We start from the raw sequence: 25,510 nt of genomic DNA on the forward strand, positions 1-25,510 counted from the left end.
TAAGCCCGGTGGGAGGTGGGCCATTGTTGATGCATGTTGATGGAGGTTTCTTGTCTGGATTTCAATTTACTCTGGTTTTAGGAAATGTTTGGGGTTAGTGGGTTGTGAGCCTGTGGAATTTAGTTCATATTCTTTCCAGATAGGGGCGGCTATGAAGACTGCTAGGTGGGGCCTGGGCTCAGGTGTGATAAAACGTATTGGGAGGTGGGAGTCTGAACGTTTCCGTACTTATATCAGGCCTCATTGTTCATTGTTGTGAAGTGTTTCTGTGTTGTTGGTTCTTTGTATTTCCCTATGTTTTCTTTTTCAGGTGCTGCTTCCTGCCTTATCTGGATTGTTGGCCATTCGTATGTTACGAGAGGGGGATGCCGAGCGGGTGTTCGGCCCAATGGCTGTCAGTTGGGTTTCTCTAGGTCCAAGGCACATGTGCGCTGGTTGGGAAAAGGGGGTTTGCTGTGGGCTGGGCTGTTGCCCATGATCCCTTTTTATGTCAGGATGGATCGGGCCCCTGATGTGTTGCACACCGCGGAAACGATCTGGGCGTGCTCCGTTCCCGGAACATTATGCTGGACATTAAGCTGGATCTCTTACGGTTGTAGTTGTTACGCCGAGCGCTCCGGGTCCCCGCTCCTCCCCGGAGCGCTCACAGCTTTCTCCCATTCGCAGCGCCCCGGTCAGACCTGCTGATCGGGTGCGCTGCGATAATGTTCCCAGCCGGGATGCGATTCGCAATGCAGGACGCGCCCGCTCGCGATGCGCATCCCGACCTGCTTACCAGACCCGTTCCTGTCTGTGCTGTCCTGGCGCGTGTGCCGGGTCTTTGCGATTTAAAGGGCCGCTGCGCCACTAATTGGCGCATGTGTTTTAATCAGTACCTTCACCTGTGCACTTCCCTATTTATACCTCACTTCCCCTGCACTCCCTTGCCGGATCTTGTTGCCATTGTGCCAGTGAAAGCGTTTCCTTGTGTGTTCCTAGCCTGTGTTACAGACCTCCTGCCGTTGCCCCTGACTACGATCCTTGCTGCCTGCCCTGACCTTCTGCTACGTCCGACCTTGCTTTTGTCTACTCCCTTGTACCGCGCTTATCTCAGCAGTCAGAGAGGTTGAGCCGTTGCCGGTGGATACGACCTGGTTGCTACCGCCGCTGCAAGACCATCCCGCTTTGCGGCGGGCTCTGGTGAAAACCAGTAGCAACTTAGAACCGGTCCACCGACACGGTCCACGCCAATCCCTCTCTGGCACAGAGGATCCACCTCCAGCCAGCCGAATTGTGACAGTAGTCTTCATTTCCGGGCATTATTCTAGTTTGGTCGGACATAGTGGCCAGAAGCAAGTGGCGGGATGCTAGGTCAGTCTCCCGTTTGAATAGGGCCAGGGCTAAAATCAATAAAGCTGTCAGCAAATTTGTGTCCCGGAGTGGAGGGGTTGGTGGTGTGCCACCAGGAGTTGGAAGCTGGGTCTTATAAGTTTTTGGCCTGGGAGGTTTGAACTTGAACCTGATAGGCATGGATCTACGGACTCTGGGCCTCAGGGAGGTGGCTGAACTTCCTGTGATGTTGTGGCGGAATGTGAGGTGTCCCACTCGCCGTTGTGGCGGTAGGGGGGGGGCGGAATTTGGAGGCATGCTAGAAAAAATTGGTAGTGTGGGCTGGAGATGGTATCCAGCTTGGTGGAGATTTTCCCTGGGACATGGGGCCCCGAGGAGAGGTGTGGCTCTCCGAAATTGGTGCCTCTGTGTCTGGTGCCTCACGGCTAGAGGATCATACAGAGATCTAATTATTGGAACGGATTTTGATGCCTCCATTTTCTTCTCCTACTTGAGATTTCAAATGTTTACATTATAAGTTGTATGATGTTCAAACGTGGTTTATATTTAATATGTTAACTGGTTATTTTGTTATACGGAATAAACATGGGTCTGCTGTGGCCTTTAAACTCCAATAAGTTTGTGGTGTATTATTTGGATAAAGGTAATAAGTTAGTTGGGTTTATTAGGCCAAAGCAACTAGACTATCCCCCCTAGTCATGACTGAGCACAGCTTCTAATCTGCAGTTACAAATCCTGTGCATCAAATCTGCACAGGATCCTTTACCCATAAGCTGTGAAAAAAAAATGATTATTATGAAAAAAATGGATGAAATGAATGGGGCCTCTGCCCTCCGTTACTGTGTATGTGAGCAGCATGTTTTTGGTGGATGCAGACTCACAATTGTTCTCACAATGCAGTTGGATTATGTTTCCTGTTTGCCTACAATGTAGATGAGCTCCAGTATCATCAATGATTAGACTGGTCTGACTAATCATCTCAGCAGGGACACCTGTCTAATCATTGACAATACTGAAGCTCATCTAGATTGTATGCACAAAGTATCCCCAAATATCTGTGTCCCATACACAAGTGTCATTATCCTGTACCCAAGCCATTGTTATGTCCGCTTCCTGTATATATCACTGTTGAAGACATGACAAGTGCTAAAGGTTTCTCCGTTGCGGACGCCTTCGTCACCTTTATAGCTGATCTATGACTAGTGCTGCCTGTGTTCCCGTGTAAACTGATAGGAGAGGAGAAGGTTCATCTCTTATCAGTCTCTAGAGGATTGTGAAACAGCGACCTTACTGCAGCAGAACCAGGACACTCCGGCCACCGCAGCATGGACAGTCCACCCCTCCGGAGATAACATGGCGTGTGCAGCCCTCGTGGGCATGAGCTGCCCCAAGGTCCTTCGTCTGCTCGTCCCATTGTCCATGATTTTCCTCTTTCTATACCTGAGCTCCCTGAAGCTACGTAAGTAGGCAAACTTCCATAAGGCTGGGTTCACACCACGTTTTGCAATACGGTTCCCGTATCAGTTTTTTTGTTGTAAAAAAACGTATCTCTAAACCTGACAGAACTGTATACAACCTTGTACAACCGTATACACCTCTGTACGGTTTTAAACCGTATTCGGTTTGAAAACGGATGTCCATCTGCATACGGTTTAATACGTTTTTTTGGGAAAAAACGGATACGGTTTTATGTTTGTCCTTAATTAAATAAAGTTCTTGTTCTATTTGTGGGAATAACTTTCGGCGTGCATGTGCAAACTGCAAGACCGTATTGTGCAAACCGGATGGAACCGTACGCACATGCGGTTCAGTATGGTTCCCATAGACCACCATTTTAAAAAAAAACATATACGGGTTGTATCCAGTTTTTCACCCGGACATAAAACCGTAGTAGACTACGGTTTTGTGTACGGGAAAAAAATGGATATAACCGTAAATGATGCAAAACATACCCAACTGGATGCTACGGTTGGCATACGGTTTTCTATGAAATGTCTATACATACGGTTTGCAATACGGTTCCATACGGTTTTTCACTGAAACCGGATACGGGAACCGTATTGCAAAAACAAGATGTGAATGCAGCCTAAGGCCGGGTTCACACCACGCTTTTGCAATACAGTTCCCGTAACGGTATTGAAAACCGTATGAAAAACGATGCATCCGGTTGCATCCGTTTTGCATCTTGTACGGTTTTGTCCGTTTTTTTTTTCCCGGTCCGGGTGAAAAACCATATTAAACCGTATACGTTTTTTTTTTAACATGGGAGTCAATGGGAACCGTATAGAACCGTATGTGCGTACGGTTCCATCCGGTTTGCACCATATGGTTTTTGACTTTGCACAGTTTTTTTTTCTTGGAATTTCAATCAAACAAGTGAAACTTTATTGGAGTGAAAAGTATAAACTGTATACACTTTTTTTCTTAAAAAAACGGATGCGACCGGACATCATTTTTCAAACCGTATATGGGTTAAAATTTGTACACACGTTTTGATACAGTTTTGTCCGGTTTTGAGGAATCCATTTTTCATCAAAAACCTGATACGGGAACTGTATTGCAAAAATGAGGTGTGAACCCAGCCTAAGATATATGGTGGTCATGGCTTGGGTAGAGCCACAGTGTAGGGTAACAGTGTCTTTGACCATTAGATAGCGGCCATTTTCACAGCTATAGAAACCAAGGAACCTCCGAACGTAAGTGGAATACTTCGGGCGCTGAGAGACCACGGATACCAGGTAAATGTAAACGACAAGTTTATTCCCAACATGCAACGCGCGCGTTGCATGTTGGGAATAAACTTGTCGTTTACATTTGCCTAGTACCCGTGGTCTCTCCGCGCCCGGAGTATTTCACTTTCGTTCGGAGGTTCCTTGGTTTCTATCTTGGTCTACATCATGGAAAGGCGGTGTATCCATGCTCTGTTCCTAAGTGCTGGGACTTGTACAACTTTATCCGGTAAGCGCCCATTCATATGAAGCGATTAACATGGCAAACGCAGTAGTACACTATGGAGCGCTGTATCTCTTTGTTTTAGTATTTTTTTAGGGGTTCTTCATGTAAGGTCGTGTGTGTTGGATCCATCAGTGAACCCAACCTGAAAGGCCAGCCAGGGTCCCTCTTAATAAAATGTCTGGTGAGCCATGGGGTGTCAAGGTGAGTTGTATGGGACAGATGTTGTAGCCCAGGGGCAGATGGTATTTAACCCCCTAAATGTTCGTGACGCCAGGTCGTGGTTTTCCTAAGTAACCACCCGAAGGTAGCTCCGCTAGTTAGGCAGGGCAAATAAGAGTCCAAGGCCAGGTCAGGGTTAACGGTAGCTTTACTGAGGTAGACAGATGGAAATAGTCTTTACAGCGAGGCCAGGATCCCAGAGAGGTGACCAGTAACACAGCGGACCGCTCAGCTTGCTGGGACTTGCAGTGACTTTGACAGACTTTAGGACAGCCACGCTGACTATAATAGACTTGACTTGACTGAAGGTAGTGACAGCAGACAGAGACGACTTGACTTACTGACTTTTGGCTGTAGATTAGGCTTGAGGCCTCCAGATGTGCTGGACACTGGCTCTGAGATGTCTGGACTGAACTTGACCTCAGCAGAGAATGTGGTAGAAGAGAAAGATTGTAATACCTCCCCCTCTAATAAAGGGGGGAGGAGCAAGGAGCCCATAGGTCAAGCTGCAGGTCACCTGGTTAGCTGGTGCTCTCTACGTAACAAAACATATCAAGTGAACATGTGACCACATTATCATGTGACTAACTCAAAGGTCCTCAAAGGTCCTTTATACATAATACATATAACATTGTGGGGGAGACACTGCAGGAGGGCCACTAGGGCACAAAGGGACTCAACCTGACAGGGCCCAGGTACTGTACGGGACTATATCCCGTAGTGGGACATCACAAATGTTTCTTTGTGGGGTCATTTTATTCTTGACCACTTTCTCAAACACTCCCAAGTCTCGTGAGGTGAAGCTAAACAGTTCAGGCAGGATGGCCAATCACAACTGTGAGGTAAAAGGCTCTTTTAGGGATAATCTCTTGGCACTGTCTACAATGATCTCTTGGCATTGTCCATTGGTATTGTCCATGATAAGCTCTAGGCATTGTAGGTGGGTGCTCTACCATAGAAACCATGATCCTTGACGCTCCAGTCATAGCTGATGTTCCTTCAGGAGATTGGTTGAGTGTTGTTGCTACTGGACATTTAGGGCCAGATATACCTGTGCAGGTTATGGGATAATCGGCCTGGACATAAACATCAATAATATTTCATAAGTTGGCGTCCTATGGGGTCTTTACTGTGACCCCTTCTATATACATATGCTGACCCACCAATGTCCATCATTACATGGGAGGGTCCTTGATATTGGTGTTTTCTGAAATGCCATGAAGAAGTTGTTTTATGACCAGTGCCTCGTGCTTAGTAGACAAACAATTAGAAAGCTAAGGGCCCACATCCTATGTCCGGTCCCCTATGCAAGACTTCATACAAATAGTAGCAATAGGAATGGCCGAACTAGCAAAGGTGTACATACTTTCCGGTTACTTGTATATATACACAGAGAGTGGATATTCGTAATGTATACCTATGTAATATTGGATATGGAGGATACAGCTTAAATCTTTTTACCCATCATTTACAGCAGATCCTTCCCTCCATGAGTGCGTGAAAGACGGAAAACCCTGCGCCCAGGAGGAGAACGAGGTCATCCCAAAACATGATATTAAAGTAAGTGAGTAACCCCATACAGATACTACACAACTGTATAACTGTATATATAAGAGTATATCATATATATGTACAGCTGCTATAAGTCATATATCTCCTGTATATAGTGATATGGACCATGCTGGTATAACCTGGTATATACTGTATATAATATATATGTACAGCTGGTATAAGTTATATATCTCCTGTATATAGTGATATGGACCATGCTGGTATAACCTGGGTATATACTGTATATAATATATATGTACAGCTGGTATAAGTTATATATCTCCTGTATATATAGTGATATGGACCATGCTGATATAACCTGGTATATACTGTATATAATATATATGTACAGCTGGTATAAGTTATATATCTCCTGTATATAGTGATATGGACCATGCTGGTATAACCTGGTATATACTGTATATAATTATATATGTACAGATGGTATAAGTTATATATCTCCTGTATATAGTGATATGGACCATGCTGGTATAACCTGGGTATATACTGTATATAATATATATGTACAGCTGGTATAAGTTATATATCTCCTGTATGTAGTGATATGGACCATGCTGGTATAACCTGGTATATACTGTATATAATATATATGTACAGCTGCTATAAGTCATATATCTCCTGTATATAGTGATATGGACCATGCTGGTATAACCTGGTATATACTGTATATAATATATATGTACAGCTGGTATAAGTTATATATCTCCTGTATATAGTGATATGGACCATGCTGGTATAACCTGGGTATATACTATATATAATATATATGTACAGCTGGTATAAGTTATATATCTCCTGTATATAGTGATATGGACCATGCTGGTATAACCTGGGTATATACTGTATATCATATATATGTACAGCTGGTATAAGTCATATATCTCCTGTATATAGTGATATGGACCATGCTGGTATAACCTGGTATATACTGTATATAATTATATATGTACAGCTGGTATAAGTTATATATCTCCTGTATATAGTGATATGGACCATGCTGGTATAACCTGGTATATGCTGTATATAATATATATATGTACAGCTGGTATAAGTTATATATCTCCTGTATATAGTGATATGGACCATGCTGGTATAACCTGGGTATATACTGTATATAATTATATATGTACAGCTGGTATAAGTTATATATATCTCCTGTATATAGTGATATGGACCATGCTGGTATAACCTGGGTATATACTGTATATAATTATATATGTACAGCTGGTATAAGTTCTGTATCTCCTGTATATAGTGATATGGACCATGCTGATATAACCTGGTATATACTGTATATAATTATATATGTACAGCTGGTATAAGTTGTGTATCGCCTGTATATAGTGATATGGACCATGCTGGTATAACCTGGTATATACTGTATATAATTATATATGTACAGCTGGTATAAGTTATATATACTGTATATAGTGATATGGACCATGCTGGTGTAACCTGGCTATATACTATATATGTACAGCTGGTATAAGTCATATATCTCCTGTATATAGTGATGTGGACCATGCTGGTATAACCTGGTATATACTGTATATAATTATATATGTACAGCTGGTATAAGTTATCTATCTCCTGTATATAGTGATATGGACCATGCTGGTATAACCTGGTATATACTGTATATAATTATATATGTACAGCTGGTATAAGTTATATATACTGTATATAGTGATATGGACCATGCTGGTGTAACCTGGGTATATACTGTATATAATTATATATGTACAGCTGGTATAAGTTATATATCTCCTGTATATAGTGATATGGACCATGCTGGTATAACCTGGGTATATACTGTATATAATATATTTGTACAGCTGGTATAAGTTATATATCTCCTGTATATAGTGATATGGACCATGCTGGTATAACATGGTATATACTGTATATAATTATATATGTACAGCTGGTATAAGTTATATATCTCCTGTATATAGTGATATGGATCATGCTGGCATAACCTGGTATATACTGTATATATATATATATATATATATATATATATATATATATATATATATATATAAATGTGTGAACAGCTGGTATAAGTTATTTCCTGGTCGTCCTTAAGGCGGCACGAATGGGTTAAGCCCTTCTGCTTACCCGGAAGGAAGAAACAAAACTAGCAGTAAAACAGTGAGACAAGTTAATTAGTCAATTACCCATAACGAGCACACCTGCCCGGAATCCATAAACCTATCCCAAGAACCACAGACACTTGTATTTATTTTTTTCTTCTCACCTGGAAGAAGACGTGAGGCAAGTGGCTCATACCCGGGGCTTCTGGGTTCCTGAGCTCAGGGGCGGCCGTATACCGGGTGCTATCCCCAGTCCCTCAGCCTGCACCCCAGACATTCCCTGGCCCGGCAGTTCAGGACTTCTTCCTAAGGCCGCCATATGTCCTCGCGCGGCGATAGTGACGAATGGATGCCGGGGATGTCAGCGCTCCGCAGCGCCGGAAGTCGCCGGGAGGACTGCGCAGGCGCATGACGCACTTCCGGAAGTTCCGGCTTTCGCGTCGGGGACCTGTAAGTGAAGGACCCACGAACGGTAAGTGCCGGAAAGGCATTTGTTTCCTTGTTTGTGGGTTTGGATGCCGGGGGAAGGACTTTTAGGCTGCTCCCTTCCGCTCCTTACTCTTTGTATAGATAGAAGGGGACTCTAATATGGCAGCCTGGTGTTACGCCGAGCGCTCCGGGTCCCCGCTCCTCCCCGGAGCGCTCGCTACATCCTCGCTACTGCAGCGCCCCGGTCAGATCCACTGACCGGGTGCGCTGCGATACCGCCTCCAGCCGGGATGCGATTCGCGATGCGGGTGGCGCCCGCTCGCGATGCGCACCCCGGCTCCCGTACCTGACTCGCTCTCCGTCGGTCCTGTCCCGGCGCGCGGCCCCGCTCCCTAGGGCGCGCGCGCGCCGGGTCTCTGCGATTTAAAGGGCCACTGCGCCACTGATTGGCGCAGTGGTTCTAATTAGTGTGTTCACCTGTGCACTCCCTATGTATACCTCACTTCCCCTGCACTCCCTTGCCGGATCTTGTTGCCATCGTGCCAGTGAAAGCGTTTCCTTGTGTGTTCCTAGCCTGTGTTCCAGACCTCCTGCCGTTGCCCCTGACTACGATCCTTGCTGCCTGCCCCGACCTTCTGCTACGTCCGACCTTGCTTTTGTCTACTCCCTTGTACCGCGCCTATCTTCAGCAGTCAGAGAGGTTGAGCCGTTGCTAGTGGATACGACCTGGTTACTACCGCCGCAGCAAGACCATCCCGCTTTGCGGCGGGCTCTGGTGAATACCAGTAGTGACTTAGAACCGGTCCACTAGCACGGTCCACGCCAATCCCTCTCTGGCACAGAGGATCCACCTCCTGAGAGCCGGCATCGTGACAGTAGATCCGGCCATGGATCCCGCTGAAGTTCCTCTGCCAGTTGTCGCCGACCTCACCACGGTGGTCGCCCAGCAGTCGCAACAGATAGCGCAACAAGGCCACCAGCTGTCTCAACTGACCGTGATGCTACAGCAGCTACTACCACAGCTTCAGCAATCATCTCCTCCGCCAGCTCCTGCACCTCCTCCGCAGCGAGTGGTCGCTTCCAGCCTACGACTATCCTTGCCGGATAAATTTGATGGGGACTCTAAGTTTTGCCGTGGCTTTCTTTCACAATGTTCCCTGCACTTGGAGATGATGTCGGACCAGTTTCCTACTGAAAGGTCTAAGGTGGCTTTCGTAGTCAGCCTTCTGTCTGGGAAAGCTCTGTCATGGGCCACACCGCTCTGGGACCGCAATGACCCCGTCACTGCCTCTGTACACTCCTTCTTCTCGGAAATTCGAAGTGTCTTTGAGGAACCTGCCCGAGCCTCTTCTGCTGAGACTGTCCTGCTGAACCTGGTCCAGGGTAATTCTTCCGTTGGCGAGTACGCCATACAATTCCGTACTCTTGCTTCCGAACTATCCTGGAATAATGAGGCCCTCTGCGCGACCTTTAAAAAAGGCCTATCCAGCAACATTAAAGATGTTCTGGCCGCACGAGAAATTCCTGCTAACCTGCATGATCTCATTCATCTAGCCACTCGCATTGACATGCGTTTTTCCGAAAGGCGTCAGGAGCTCCGCCAGGATATGGACTTTGTTCACACTAGGCGTTTTTTCTCCCCGGCTCCTCTCTCCTCTGGTCCTCTGCAATCCGTTCCTGTGCCTCCCGCCGTGGAGGCTATGCAAGTTGACCGGTCTCGCTTGACACCTCAAGAGAGGACACGACGCCGCATGGAGAATCTTTGCCTGTACTGTGCCGGTACCGAACACTTCCTGAAGGATTGTCCTATCCGTCCTCCCCGCCTGGAAAGACGTACGCAGACTCCGCACAAAGGTGAGACAGTCCTTGATGTCAACTCTGCTTCTCCACGTCTTACTGTGCCTGTGCGGATATCTGCCTCTACCTTCTCCTTCTCTACTATGGCCTTCTTGGATTCCGGATCTGCAGGAAATTTTGTTTTGGCCTCTCTCATCAACAGGTTCAACATCCCGGTGACCAGTCTCGCCAGACCCCTCTACATCAATTGTGTTAACAATGAAAGATTGGACTGTACCATACGTTACCGCACGGAGCCCCTTCTAATGTGCATCGGACCTCATCACGAAAAAATTGAGTTTTTGGTCCTCCCCAATTGCACTTCCGAAATTCTCCTTGGACTACCATGGCTTCAACGCCATTCCCCAACCCTTGATTGGTCCACAGGGGAGATCAAGAGCTGGGGTACCTCTTGTTTCAAAGACTGCCTTAAACTGGTCCCCAGTACTCCCTGTCGTGACCCTGTGGTTCCCCCTGTAACCGGTCTGCTGACGTATTTTGCAAAAAACAAGCTGAGACTTTACCTCCTCACAGGCCTTATGACTGTCCTATTGACCTCCTCCCGGGCACTACTCCACCCCGGGGCAGAATTTATCCCCTGTCCGCCCCAGAGACTCTTGCTATGTCCGAATACATCCAGGAAAATTTAAAAAAGGGGTTTATCCGCAAATCCTCCTCTCCTGCCGGAGCTGGATTTTTCTTTGTGTCCAAGAAAGATGGCTCCCTACGTCCTTGCATTGACTACCGCGGACTTAATAAAATCACGGTAAAGAACCGCTACCCCCTACCTCTTATCTCTGAACTCTTTGATCGCCTCCAAGGTGCCCACATCTTTACCAAACTGGACTTAAGAGGTGCTTATAATCTCATCCGCATCAGGGAGGGGGACGAATGGAAAACTGCATTTAACACTAGAGATGGACACTTTGAGTATCTGGTCATGCCCTTTGGCCTGTGCAACGCCCCTGCCGTCTTCCAAGACTTTGTTAATGAAATTTTTCGTGATCTCTTATATTCCTGTGTTGTTGTGTATCTGGACGATATTCTGATTTTTTCTGCCAACTTAGAAGAACACCGCCAGCATGTCCGCATGGTTCTTCAGAGACTTCGAGACAATCAACTTTATGCCAAAATGGAGAAATGTCTGTTTGAATGTCAATCTCTTCCTTTCCTAGGATACTTGGTCTCTGGCCAGGGACTACAAATGGATCCAGATAAACTCTCTGCCGTTTTAGATTGGCCACGCCCCTCCGGACTCCGTGCTATCCAACGTTTTTTGGGGTTCGCCAATTATTACAGACAATTTATTCCACATTTTTCCACCATTGTGGCTCCTATCGTGGCTTTAACCAAGAAGAATGCCAATCCTAAGTCCTGGCCTCCTCAAGCGGAAGACGCTTTTAAACGGCTCAAGTCTGCCTTTTCTTCTGCTCCCGTGCTCTCCAGACCTGACCCATCTAAACCCTTCCTATTGGAGGTTGATGCCTCCTCAGTGGGAGCTGGAGCGGTTCTTCTACAAAAAAACTCTTCCGGGCATGCTGTTACTTGTGGTTTTTTTTCTAGGACCTTCTCTCCGGCGGAGAGGAACTACTCCATCAGGGTTCGAGAGCTACTGGCCATTAAATTAGCACTTGAGGAATGGAGGCATCTGCTGGAGGGATCAAAATTTCCAGTTATCATTTACACCGATCACAAGAATCTCTCCTATCTCCAGTCTGCCCAACGGCTGAATCCTCGCCAGGCCAGGTGGTCTCTGTTCTTTGCCCGTTTTAATTTTGAAATTCACTTTCGTCCTGCCGACAAGAACATTAGGGCCGATGCTCTCTCTCGTTCCTCGGATGCCTCAGAAGTAGAGCTCTCTCCGCAACACATCATTCCTCCTGACTGCCTGATCTCCACTTCTCCAGCCTCCATCAGGCAAACTCCTCCAGGGAAGACCTTCGTTTCTCCACGTCAACGCCTCGGAATCCTCAAATGGGGTCACTCCTCCCACCTCGCAGGCCATGCGGGCATCAAAAAATCCTTGCAACTCATCTCTCGTTTCTATTGGTGGCCGACTCTGGAGACGGATGTTGTTGATTTTGTGCGGGCCTGCACTGTCTGTGCCCGGGATAAGACTCCTCGCCAGAAGCCTGCTGGTCTACTTCATCCTCTACCTGTCCCCGAACAGCCTTGGTCTCTGATTGGTATGGACTTTATTACAGACTTACCCCCATCCCGTGGCAACACTGTTGTTTGGGTGGTCGTTGATCGATTTTCCAAGATGGCACATTTTATTCCTCTTCCTGGTCTTCCTTCAGCGCCTCAGTTGGCAAAACAATTTTTTGTACACATTTTTCGTCTTCACGGGTTGCCCACGCAGATCGTCTCGGATAGAGGCGTCCAATTCGTGTCAAAATTTTGGAGGGCTCTCTGTAAACAACTCAAGATTAAATTAAACTTCTCTTCTGCTTATCATCCTCAATCCAATGGGCAAGTAGAAAGAATTAACCAGGTCCTGGGTGACTATTTACGACATTTTGTTTCCTCCCGCCAGGATGACTGGGCAGATCTTCTACCATGGGCCGAATTCTCGTACAACTTCAGAGTCTCTGAATCCTCTTCCAAATCCCCATTTTTCATGGTGTACGGCCGTCACTCTCTTCCCCCCCTCCCTACTCCCTTGCCCTCTGGTTTGCCCGCTGTGGATGAAATAACTCGTGATCTTTCCACCATATGGAAAGAGACCCAAAATTCTCTCTTACAGGCTTCATCTTGCATGAAAAAGTTTGCCGATAAGAAAAGAAGAGCTCCCCCCACTTTTTCTCCCGGAGACAAGGTATGGCTCTCCGCTAAATATGTCCGCTTCCGTGTCCCCAGCTACAAATTGGGACCACGCTATCTTGGTCCTTTCAAAATTTTGTGCCAGATTAATCCTGTCTCTTACAAACTTCTTCTTCCTCCTTCTCTTCGTATTCCTAATGCCTTTCATGTCTCTCTTCTTAAACCACTCATCATCAACCGTTTCTCTCCCAAACTTGTTTCTCCCACTCCTGTTTCCGGCTCTTCGGACATCTTCTCCGTAAAGGAGATACTGGCCTCCAAGAAGGTCAGAGGGAAAACCTTTTTTTTGGTCGATTGGGAGGGCTGTGGCCCTGAAGAGAGATCCTGGGAACCTGAGGACAATATCCTAGACAAAAGCCTGGTCCTCAGGTTCTCAGGCTCCAAGAAGAGGGGGAGACCCAAGGGGGGGGGGTACTGTTACGCCGAGCGCTCCGGGTCCCCGCTCCTCCCCGGAGCGCTCGCTACATCCTCGCTACTGCAGCGCCCCGGTCAGATCCACTGACCGGGTGCGCTGCGATACCGCCTCCAGCCGGGATGCGATTCGCGATGCGGGTGGCGCCCGCTCGCGATGCGCACCCCGGCTCCCGTACCTGACTCGCTCTCCGTCGGTCCTGTCCCGGTGCGCGCGGCCCCGCTCCCTGCGATTTAAAGGGCCACTGCGCCACTGATTGGCGCAGTGGTTCTAATTAGTGTGTTCACCTGTGCACTCCCTATGTATACCTCACTTCCCCTGCACTCCCTCGCCGGATCTTGTTGCCATCGTGCCAGTGAAAGCGTTTCCTTGTGTGTTCCTAGCCTGTGTTCCAGACCTCCTGCCGTTGCCCCTGACTACGATCCTTGCTGCCTGCCCCGACCTTCTGCTACGTCCGACCTTGCTTTTGTCTACTCCCTTGTACCGCGCCTATCTTCAGCAGTCAGAGAGGTTGAGCCGTTGCTAGTGGATACGACCTGGTTACTACCGCCGCAGCAAGACCATCCCGCTTTGCGGCGGGCTCTGGTGAATACCAGTAGTGACTTAGAACCGGTCCACTAGCACGGTCCACGCCAATCCCTCTCTGGCACAGAGGATCCACCTCCTGCCAGCCGGCATCGTGACACCTGGGCTGATGACTGGGAGTCCCAGTGCCTTGCCCCACTTCCGCTGTGTCACTTCCGGTTCCGATCTCCAGGTATTTCTGACCGGCGGGATCTGCAAATGGCTGCACTCAGCCTAGGCAGCAGATCCCTTGGCCGGTCAGAGGTAGGAAAGATGTTGGTTCCTTTTTTCTCCATGACATTAAGTGCATGTATTTCATAAGTGGGGGCTCTTCTGTTTTCTCTTGTTTTCCCAGATGGCTCCTTCTGGAAAGGCAAAGAGAAAATCTAGATACAACGTGTGCAATAAGTGTGATCAGCCCCTACCAGAATCCTATGCTCGGGATACTTGTGAATCCTGTCTGAATCCATCTGATAACATGCAGACCAGTTCTTTCCTATCATGGTTCAAGGAGGAAATGTGTAACACCTTTAAAGAGATTAAAGAGTCCTTGGTGCCCAAGAAAAGGAAGAGAGTTGATAGGGACGTTTCCCCAGCTGCATCCGATTCCTCATCTGGGGAATGCAGTACCTCCTCATCCAGTCCGGAGATAGTGTTTGACGATTTGGATGACGACCTGTACTTGTTGCCCAAGGATAAATTTCCCAAGTTATTGTCTGCAGTAAAGGACACTATAGAGTCTTCTAAAGATGTCTCTGCTAAACCTAAAAAGGATCAGTTGTATTACTTTCCACAGATTCCAGATATGAGACTTCCTTCTCACCCCATTCTGAATGACTGGTTCAAGAAAGATTGGGCCAACCCTGATAGGAAATCTGATGCAGGGGCCCGTTTTAAAACCACTTATCGGTTGGACCCCAAGAATTCCGGAGAATGGGAAAATCCACCTAAACTTGATTTGGCGGCTGCCAGAATGGTCAAGAAGTCTCTATTCCCTTCTGACGAATCCTCCAGATTGTCCGACCCATTGGAGCGCAAGGCAGATAGCTTAGCTAAAAAGAATTACCTAGCTGCAGCTTCTACCTCCAAGATTGCAGCATCCTCTGTTCCTGTAGCTAGGGCTCTAAGGATCTGGCTGAGTCAATTATCTCAGCATATAGAGGAGGGGGTGTGCAGAGACTGTCTATTAAAAGGGGTCGATATGATGAAGGCCGCTGCAGAATATTTGTGTGATGCTCCTGTGGATGTACTGAAATTTTCATCCAGGTCCCTGGCTTTATCTAATGCGACCAGGAGGGCGCTTTGGATAAAGCAATGGTCGGGTGACATGTCATCTAAGTTCAGCTTTGTTAACATGCCTTTCCACCCTTCATCGATGTTTGGTCCTCATCTAAAGGATATACTGAAGTCTTACAATGAGGAGAAAGACGCGGCCTTCCCATTAGAGAGAAAGAAGTCCAGCAGGCCATTCTATGGGAGGTCCAGATACTCCCCAAAGAGGAGCTATTCCTTTCGGACCAGAAAGTCCAACTATAAGAAAAGGCAAGATTCAGCAGCAACCAAGAAAAAAGCTTTTAACAAGCCTAAAGAATTATGACGCCATCGGCTCTTCTCCTCCGGTGGGTGGCAAGCTGAGGTTTTTTTCGCAGGTCTGGCAAAAGACGTCGTCGGACTCCTGGGTGACAGACATCATCACAAGAGGGTATTCTCTAGAGCTGAGTTCGTTCCCACCACAGAAGTTCATGCTCAACAAGCCCTCCAACCCAGTGGTTCTAGAGTTGGTGGAAGAGTTTATAAGAAAGCACGCTCTAGAAAGAGTTCCAGATCACGAAAGATTCCAAGGTCTCTACTCCCCGATATTTCCAGTGTCCAAAGCCTCAGGGGGATGGAGGCTTGTAATAGACTTATCCTATTTAAATCAGTTTTTTGTGAAGCGCAAGTTCCGGATGGAGTCAATCCGGTCTGCCATAATAAACGTAGAAGAAGGAGACTTCCTAGCGTCAATCGACCTTCAAGACGCATACCTGCACATTCCCATTCTCAGAGCACACAGGAAATATCTACGGATTGCTCTCCTGTTCAATCACCAGATACTCCATCTCCAGTTCACATGCCTACCATTCGGCATTACCTCGGCACCTCGCGTTTTTACCAAGGTGGTGGTGGTCCTGACTGCAGCTCTGCGGCTCCAAGGGATATGCGTGACGCCCTATCTGGACGACTGGCTAGTCAGAGCCCCCTCACAGGCCGTGTTGAAACAACATCTTCACAAGACCCTACAGATGTTGGATGCCCACAGATTCATAGTGAACGTAAAGAAGTCTTCTCTGAACCCTTCTACAGTCATGTCTTATCTCGGATTTACAATAGACACTCTTCGAATGAAGTTGTTCCTTTCAGATCAGAGGGCCACCAATCTGCAAGAAGCGGTACAAAATCTCCTTCAAGTAGATCAGTGCTCAGTAAGGAAAGCGATGAGGGTGCTAGGAATGATGACATCATCTCTGGAAGCCGTTCCGTGGTCCAGGGCTCATTTCAGGATGTTGCAGACTTGCATTTTGAGCCAGTGGGACAAAAGCAGAGACTCCCTGGAGAGGACTATCAGGATTCCTCTTGGGGTGAAGAAAGATCTCCTTTGGTGGGTGCACCCACAACGTTTCCTACAGGGCAGAGCTCTCAAGAGTCCGATTCAGACGGTCCTCACCTCGGATGCCTCAGGCTCAGCCTGGGGTGCCCATGTAGGGGACCATTGGGTGCAAGAAGCTTGGTCACAGAAGGAGCAACGAATGTCCTCGAACTTGAAAGAGCTCACAGCGATCAGGAAAGCGCTCATTCACTTCAAACCCAGGATTCTCCACAGAGCTGTTCAAGTGCAGTCAGATAACCTAGAGGCAGTGTTCTACCTGAACAAGCAGGGGGGAACACGAAGCCCCTCCATGCAGAAAGAGTGTGCCCGCATCATGCTCTGGGCAGAAGAGAATCTCTTTTCCCTTTCGGCCATCCACATCAGGGGAGTGGACAAAGTGAGAGCAGATTGGCTCAGCAGAAACTCGATTTGCCCAGGAGAGTGGGAGTTCAACCCTTTGGTCTTCAAGAAGATCACGTCCATGTGGGGTCTGCCAGAGTTGGATGTTATGGCCAACTCTCAGAACAAGAAGCTTCCCCAGTTCTGCTCCCTGTCCAGAGTGGGGAATACGTTAGCGATAGACGCTTTGTCAATGAGCTGGGAGAAGTTTTTCGTCTATGTCTTACCCCCGATTCCATTGATCTCGAGAGTGCTGCAGAAAATTCGGGACGAGAAGGTGAGAGCAGTTGCGATCCTGCCATTTTGGCCCAGGAGGGCATGGTTCCCGCTAGCACTGAATCTGGCGAAGAATCAGGTTTGGAAGATACCCATCCAGAAGGACTTACTTCTCCAATCAGAGATGCTTCATACAGACATCAAGAGACTCCAGCTTGCGGCATGGAACATGAACTCAGAACCTTAACGGATCAAGGCCTGTCTCAGGAGGTCATTGCTACCCTTCTAGCTTCTAGAAAGCTGGCTACCCTCAAAGTCTACAGTAGAGTGTGGTCCCTTTACTCGGCTTGGTGCACCAGAAAGTCATCCTCCCCAGAGAAAGTGGCATCTCTGTTGCAGTTCTTACAAGAAGGCTTCCAAAAGGGTCTGAAGCCGAATACACTCAAGGTGCAGTTGACCGCCATTAACTCCTACCTTAATGGAATCTTTGCAGGAACACCTCTCATCAGCAGATTTTTTAGAGCCATTAACAAGCTGCGCCCATCCTTCCATAACCCGTTACCAGCTTGGGACCTGCCTTTAGTTCTAAGGAGACTGACATCACCACCTTTTCAACCTCTGGAGAATTCCTCTTTGAAGTTCCTGACTTTCAAGTGTATCTTCCTAGTGGCAATTACATCTGCCAGAAGAATCAGTGAGCTTCAAGCTCTGTCTTCCAAAGAACCCTATCTCAGGTTACTATCGGATGCAGTTGTGTTAAGAACTATGCCGGGTTTCCTTCCCAAAGTCTCCACGGCTGCTAATATTAATAAGGAAATCATACTGCCTGTGTTTGAAGAGGAGTCAGAAGACGAGTTGCATCTCTTGGATGTGAAAAGGACCATCTCCATGTACCTACAAAGAACCTCAGAGTTCAGACAGTCCGAAGCCTTGTTCCTTCAGTTTCAAGGGCCCAACAAGGGGAAAAGAGCGAGCAAATCATCGCTAGCAAGATGGATAAGAGACACCATCAAGCATTGTTATTTTTTGGAAGATAAAGAGTCCCCTCTTCTCTTAAGAGCTCACTCCACAAGATCTACAGCTGCGTCCTGGGCTGAGAAGTATCATGTTCCAATGGACCAGATCTGTAAAGCGGCTACGTGGGCTTCACCGAACACGTTCATAAGACACTACAGGATCGATGTAGCATCGTCTGAGGGATCAGCCTTTGGCTCGAGAGTGCTTCAAGGTGCCGTAAACCATTGATGTCCCTCCCGTTCGTTCTTGCACTGCTTTGCATGTCCCATTCGTGCCGCCTTAAGGACGACCAGGAAGTAGAAAATTTATTCTTACCTGAAATTTTCTTTTCCTGTAGTCCGTAGGCGGCACAAGTATACCCTCCCATTAAATAAGAAAATTGCTGCATAAGATACAAGTGTCTGTGGTTCTTGGGATAGGTTTATGGATTCCGGGCAGGTGTGCTCGTTATGGGTAATTGACTAATTAACTTGTCTCACTGTTTTATTGCTAGTTTTGTTTCTTCCTTCCGGGTAAGCAGAAGGGCTTAACCCATTCGTGCCGCCTACGGACTACAGGAAAAGAAAATTTCAGGTAAGAATACATTTTCTACATATCTCCTGTATATAGTGATATGGACCATGCTGGTATAACCTGGTATATACTGTATACAATTATATATGTACAGCTGGTATAAGTTATATATCTCCTGTATATATAGTGATATGGACCATGCTGGTATAACCTGGGTATATACTGTATATAATATATATATGTACAGCTGGTATAAGTTATATAAATCCTGTATATAGAGATATGGACCATGCTGGTATAACCTGGGTATATACTGTATATAGTTATATATGCACAGCTGGTATAAGTTATATATCTCTTTTATATACAGTATAAGTTATATATCTCCTGTATATAGTGATATGGATCCTTATATGATTGTATGTTCTCTTGCAGCAGACAGAGGGTCCTGACCCTCTTAGGGGCGATGCCTCGTACCTCCAGGTGGTTGAGAGTTCTCTAAAAAACTGCAAAGGGAAGATTTTTCAGATAGGAAAAATGCTGCAGTCCTTTCACTCCTGTGTGACCACAGACCAAGAGGTCTTACTGGAACACTACCTAGAAGCATGGCGGGAGCTGATAAAGTGAGTATACAGCGCCCTCTTGCTTTTTGAGACATAAAAGAGAAGGACAATTGTCCATCCTTCCCATATGAGGTCTAATGTGCCGTCTAGGGTGGCCACCTTGCCGGTATTTTGGCCACCCTTCCGGTATTTTTATATTAAAACTATCGACAATGCAATGGCCGGTATTTATCCAACCAATCCCCTAACTCCCGTAATGTTGCGCCATATGCTATACCAATTGTTCCCAACCAGGGGTGCCTCCAGCTGTTTCTAAACTACAACTCCTAGCATGCCCGGACAGCCGTTGGCTGTCCGGGCATGCTGGGAGTTGTAGTTTTGCAACAGCTGGAGGCACCCTGGTTGGAAAACCCTGACCAATACTATATACCAGTGTTTCTCAACCTTTTTCGTGACTCTACCTCCAAAGGGTGAAAGTTTGAGAGGAACTTACGCGTGAGGGGTACCCGTGGACAAAATAAGTCATAAAATGACTTATTTTTTGGTGTGTGCTTACCTTTATACTAATGCAATACTTAATCCCCTTGTGCCATTGTTCTCCCCTTCCTCTGATCCCCTTTTGCCATTATCCACTCCCTCCCCCCTCCCCCTCCATTTTAAAGGGGTATTCTAGGGGGGGGGGGGGGGGAATGTGTTTTTTTTTTTTCTTATATCAACTGGCTCCAGAAAGTTAAACAGATTTGTAAATTACTTCTATTAAAAAATATTAATACTTCCAATAATTATCAGCTGCTGAAGTTGAGTTGTTCTTTTCTGTCTGGCAGTTGTGCTCTCTGCTGACGTGTCTGTCTGTCTCAGGAACTGCACAGAGTAGAAGAGGTTTGCTACGGGGATTTGCTTCTACTCTGCGCAGTTCCCGAGACACGTGTCATCAGAGAGCACTTAGACAGAAAAGAACAACTCAACTTCAGCAGCTCATAACTACTGAAAGGATTAAGATTTTTTAATAGAAGTAATTTACAAATCTGTTTAACTTTCTGGAGCCAGTTGATATATAAAAACAAGTTTATTTATCTGGATCTTTAATGCCAATTTCACCCCCCCCCCCCCCCCCCCTCCTTCTTAATCCCCTTGTGCCATTGTTATCCGATATGGCAAAAGGTGATCAGAGGAGGGGGGGGGGGGAAATAATGGCACAAGTGGATTAAGATGGAGGGGGGGGGGGGAATAATGGCACAAGGGGGATGGAGGGGGTCTGGGGTAATCATCCCCCCCCCCCCCCATCTTAATGCCCTTGTGCCATTATTCCCCCCTCTCTCTGATCCCCTTTTTCCATTATCAGATTATGGCAAAAGGGGATCAGTGGGAGGGGGGAATAATGGCACAGGGTGATTAAGATGGGGGGGGGGGATAATGACACAGGGGGATTAAGATGGAGGGGGGGATAATGACACAGGGGGATTAAGATGGAGGGGGGGGGTGATGATTACCCCAGACCCCCTCCATCCCCCTTGTGCCATTATCCCCCCCCCCCTCCATCTTAATCCACTTGTGCCATTATTTATCATTACCTCATTACCCCCCCATCCATCTTAATCCCCTTTTACCAATATTCCCCCCTCCCTCTGATCCCCTTTTGCCATTATCCCTCCCCCCCCCATCTTAATGCCCTTGTGCCATTATTCCCCCTTCCCTTTGATCCCCTTTTGCCATTACCCCCCCCCCCCCCACTCCATCATAATGCCCTTGTACCATTATTTCTCCCCCCCCCCCCACATCCCCCCAGGCTAATGTATACATACATTAAATACATACAATAACACCCCCCCCCCCCCCCCCTATAGTTAGTTTTTATTTTTTAACATTACCCGGCCTGTTCGGGTAAGCAGTGCGTCCCGTTCCCGGAGTCCCTTTTGGTGGGCCGCACTAATGAGTGACGTCCTCCTGCGCTGTGCTGCACCTCCTCCCAACATCAGGGGACGTCAAACGTCTGCCTGGCAACCACGCAGCTCCCGTAAAGTACCCGCGGCCATTCCCCACTCTGCGCTGACAAATACTGGTCAATGCATGGCCGGTATTTGTCAGCGCATCAGCGTACCCTCACACAACCGGTGGCGTACCACTGGTTGAGAACCCCTTCTATATACTACTATGTAGTCATGCTGAGCCACAGGCTGTAGCAGGGCATGCTGGGAGTTGTAGTTAGTAACTAACGGCAACTGCTGAATTTAATTTAAAAAAAAGCGATCAAAAAGTCACATCAAAACAGCATGGTCCTGTTAAAGAGGTACTCCGGTGAAAACCTTTTTTCTTTTAAATCAACTGGTGGCAGAAAGTTAAACATATTTGTAAATTACTTCTATTAAAAAATCTTAATCCTTCCTGTACTTATTAGCTGCTGAATACTACAGAGGAAATTCTTTTCTTTTTGGAATGCTCTCTGATGACATCATGACCACAGTTCTCTCTGCTGACGTTATTATAATAATAATAACTGTTATGATTCGGCTAGCTGGATGTGGATCCACTGTGTCAGCGAGGGATTGGCGTGGACCGTGTCGGTGGACCGATTCTAGGGTTGCTACTGGTTTTCACCAGAGCCCGCCGCAAAGCGGGATGGTCTTGCTGCGGCGGTAGCAACCAGGTCGTATCCACTAGCAACGGCTCAACCTCGCTGACTGCTGAGAAGACGTGGGACAGAAGGACTAGGCAGAGGCAAGGTCAGACGTAGCAGAAGGTCAGGGCAGGCGGCAAGGTTCATAGTCAATAGCAGAAGATCTGGAACACAGGCTTTGGGCAACACTAACGCTTTCTCTGGCACAAGGCAACAAGAGGCGGCAAGGAAGTGCAGGGGAAGTGAGGTAATATACACAGGGAGCAGGTGGAAGCTAATTAGACTGATTGGGCCAGGCACCAATCACTGGTGCACTGGCCCTTTAAATCTTAGAGCGCTGGCGCGCGCACGCCCTGGTGAGCGGAGCCGCGCGCGCCAGAACATGACAGCCGGGGACCGGGACGGGTAAGTGGCTTGGGATGCGATTCGCAAGCGGTCCCGCCCTGCGAATCGCATCCCCATCGCGAACATCAGTTCAGCGCTCCCGGTCAGCGGGTCTGACCGGGGCGCTGCAGAAGGGAGAATGCCGCGAGCGCTCCGGGGAGGAGCAGGGACCCGGAGCGCTCGGCGTAACAATAACACTTTATTTATTGTTGTCCTTAGTGGGATTTGAACCGTAGTCCCTAGCACTGCAAGGCAGCAGTGCTAACCACTGAGCCACCATGCTGCCCTTAGCATACATCTGCTATGCACGGTTGCTAAAATGGACAGAGATATCAGCAGAGGGCACTGTGCTCGTGATTTCATCAGTGTTCCAAAAAGAAAGGAATTTCCTCTGTAGCTTTCAGTAGCTAATAAGTACTGGAAGGATTAAGATTTTTTAATAGAAGTAATTTACAAATATGTTTAACTTTCTGCCACCAGTTGATTTAAAAGAAAAAAGGTTTTCACTGGAGTACCCCTTTAAAAACTACAGATCAGGGCGCCAAAAGTGAGCCCTCATACAGGCCGTATAAGGAGTAATAAAAAAGTTATGGGGTCAGGATAGGACAAAATTTTCCCCGCATATGTCACAAATATATAATTAATTATGCAAATTAGCATGGCTGGTATTTTTTATTTTTTTTGCAAGAAAGGTGGCGACCCTATTCCCATATGAGGTCTAATGTGCCATCTCTTTCTCTGTCATTCAGGTTCATGGATTCTATGGGGACCGTCTTCACCTTCATATCCCACGAAACCGTAACCAAAATCAACATCCTACAAAACTACCTAAACGGGAAGAACGGGAGAAGCTACCGGACTGTCAGGTCCATGATAAAGTTCGAGCTGGAGAATGGTGTGGTGAACTTCAAAGAACTTCCTTCCAACAAGGTTCCTTCCGGGTGTCGGACGTTGTTACGTATGCACCGAGCCCTGAAGTGGCTGGAGGTTTTCCTCTACAATGTTGGCACCAATCCTGGTCAGGACAAGACCTCTGAACTGTGTGCGGAGGCCTACCACAAGACCCTGGCTCACCATCACAGCTGGTTTATTCGACAAGTAGCCGAGGTGGCCTTCCTGGCTCTGCCTCCTCTGGAGGAGATGTACAAGGTGGTGTGTGTGAGGGACCATGATGAAGCTAGAGTCGTCCTTCTGACCACCGTGGACTCAATTGTGAAGGTCTATAACCTAACTCAAGAACTGTATACGCAAAACCATATGCTGGATCTACCATGAGAATTAAGATACGGTCAATAGTCTGAGTGAAGGGAATGATGGAACACGTTCAGGCCATGGACATGGCATATGTCGTTGTGAAGAGGTGTTATAGGGGTACTCCGCCCCTAGATATCTTCTCCCCTATCCAAAGGACTCCCTGGGGACTATCGCAATCTTGCTGCTTCACTCAGAGTTCATTTAGAGAGTCGGGTGCAGTGCCGGAACGTCGTAGGCTCGTGACATCACGGCCGGTCCCCACTCGTGATGTCACGACCACGCCTCCTCAATGCAAGTCTATGGGAGGGGGCGTGACCGTTCAAGCGGGGCGTGGCCGTGATGTCACAAGCCTCCGTCCCCCATCGTCAGTCATCTGAAGTTCGCTTCGTGCACCGGATGTCCCTTTGGATAGGTGATAAGATGTCTAGGGCCGGAGTCTGAGTTAAGGGAATGATGGAGCACGTTCAGGCCATTGACATGGCGCTATGACGTTGTGAAGAGGTGTTAAAGGGGTACTCAGCCCGTAGAAATCTATCCCCTATCCAAAGGACTCCCTGGGGACCCTCTCGATCTCCCTGCTGCATCGGCGTTCATTTAGAGAGTCGGGTGCAGCTCCGGAACGCCGTAGGCTCGTGACGTCACCCGCCGTGCCCCGCTTGTGATGTCACGGCCTCGCCCTATCAATGCAAGTCTATGGGAGGGGGCGTGACTGCCATCACGCCCCCTCCCATAGACTTGTATTGAGGAGGCGTGACCATGACGCCACAAGCCTCCGCCCCGCATTGACAGTCATCTGAAGTTCACACCGTGCACTGGATGTCTGGGGTGCCGCACCAAGATCGAGGGGGTCCCCACTTGATCAGACATCTTATCCCCTATGCTTTGGAGCAGAGTACCCCTTTAAAGAACTTCAAGACATGATAAGGCCATCCAACATGAAGCTGCTTATCATACAGTGTATAGTAAGAAGGTGGATGGTTCCCCTTATGGACATTTTCGGCATATTGACTACTGATCAATGATGGGGGTTCTGTAGGCAAGGTGTGTGCACACTCTTTTCATGATATTGAATACACCTTCACATCTGCGCTTTTAGCGTTGGACCAGAGGACCAGACCCCCCTGTCTTCAGGACTGGTGGTGCCTAACCACAGAGACCTCATTCCTTTCATATCCACTGAATGTCTATAGAGGGAGACTCCATGTACATCATAGTTCCAATGGGGGTTGTTTACTTGACTCTTGAGATCTCTTATACTTGAGTTCATTAGATGTTGATGGTGCCCGTCCTTACATCCATATGACAGACACTTCCTTTATAGTGAGATGTGGTGCTCAATAAATGTTATGAATGGAGTGGCCCTCAGGAGCATGGTGTAGGGTCATGACTCGAAAGAACTACACATTTTCCTGTGGAGCATACAGCAGATGATAAGTACTGGAAGGGTTAAGATTTTTATTTAGTAGTAATTTACAAATCTGTATAACGCTCTGGCACCAGTTGATTTCAAAATATTTTTTTCTCCCAAGTATCCCTTTAAGAATATCTCCGCACTTTGCTTCATTCACCTTTCACTCAACTATGACCAGTCTCCCTGTCCCCCAGACATGATGCTGCCCCCACCATGATCACTGTAGGGATGGTATTGGGCAGGTGATGGGCAGTGCCTGGTTTCCCCCAGACATGATG

General features: G+C 47.5%; 1 protein-coding gene across 1 annotated transcript; it reads left to right on the forward strand.

Annotated features, from left to right (window-relative positions):
- Positions 1–2,504: 2,504 nt before the first annotated feature.
- On the forward strand, positions 2,505–24,126 carry LOC130366736 (ceramide-1-phosphate transfer protein-like). The gene is made up of 4 exons (XM_056569061.1): positions 2,505–2,788; positions 5,978–6,063; positions 19,442–19,629; positions 23,317–24,126. The coding sequence occupies exons 1-4, from the start codon at positions 2,683–2,685 to the stop codon at positions 23,840–23,842; spliced, it is 906 nt and encodes a 301-aa protein (XP_056425036.1). The 5' UTR covers positions 2,505–2,682; the 3' UTR covers positions 23,843–24,126.
- The last annotated feature ends 1,384 nt before the right edge of the window (positions 24,127–25,510 follow it).

Source organism: Hyla sarda, chromosome 4 (genome assembly GCF_029499605.1).
Source record: "Hyla sarda isolate aHylSar1 chromosome 4, aHylSar1.hap1, whole genome shotgun sequence".
In the NCBI taxonomy this organism is placed as follows: Eukaryota; Metazoa; Chordata; class Amphibia; order Anura; family Hylidae; genus Hyla; species Hyla sarda.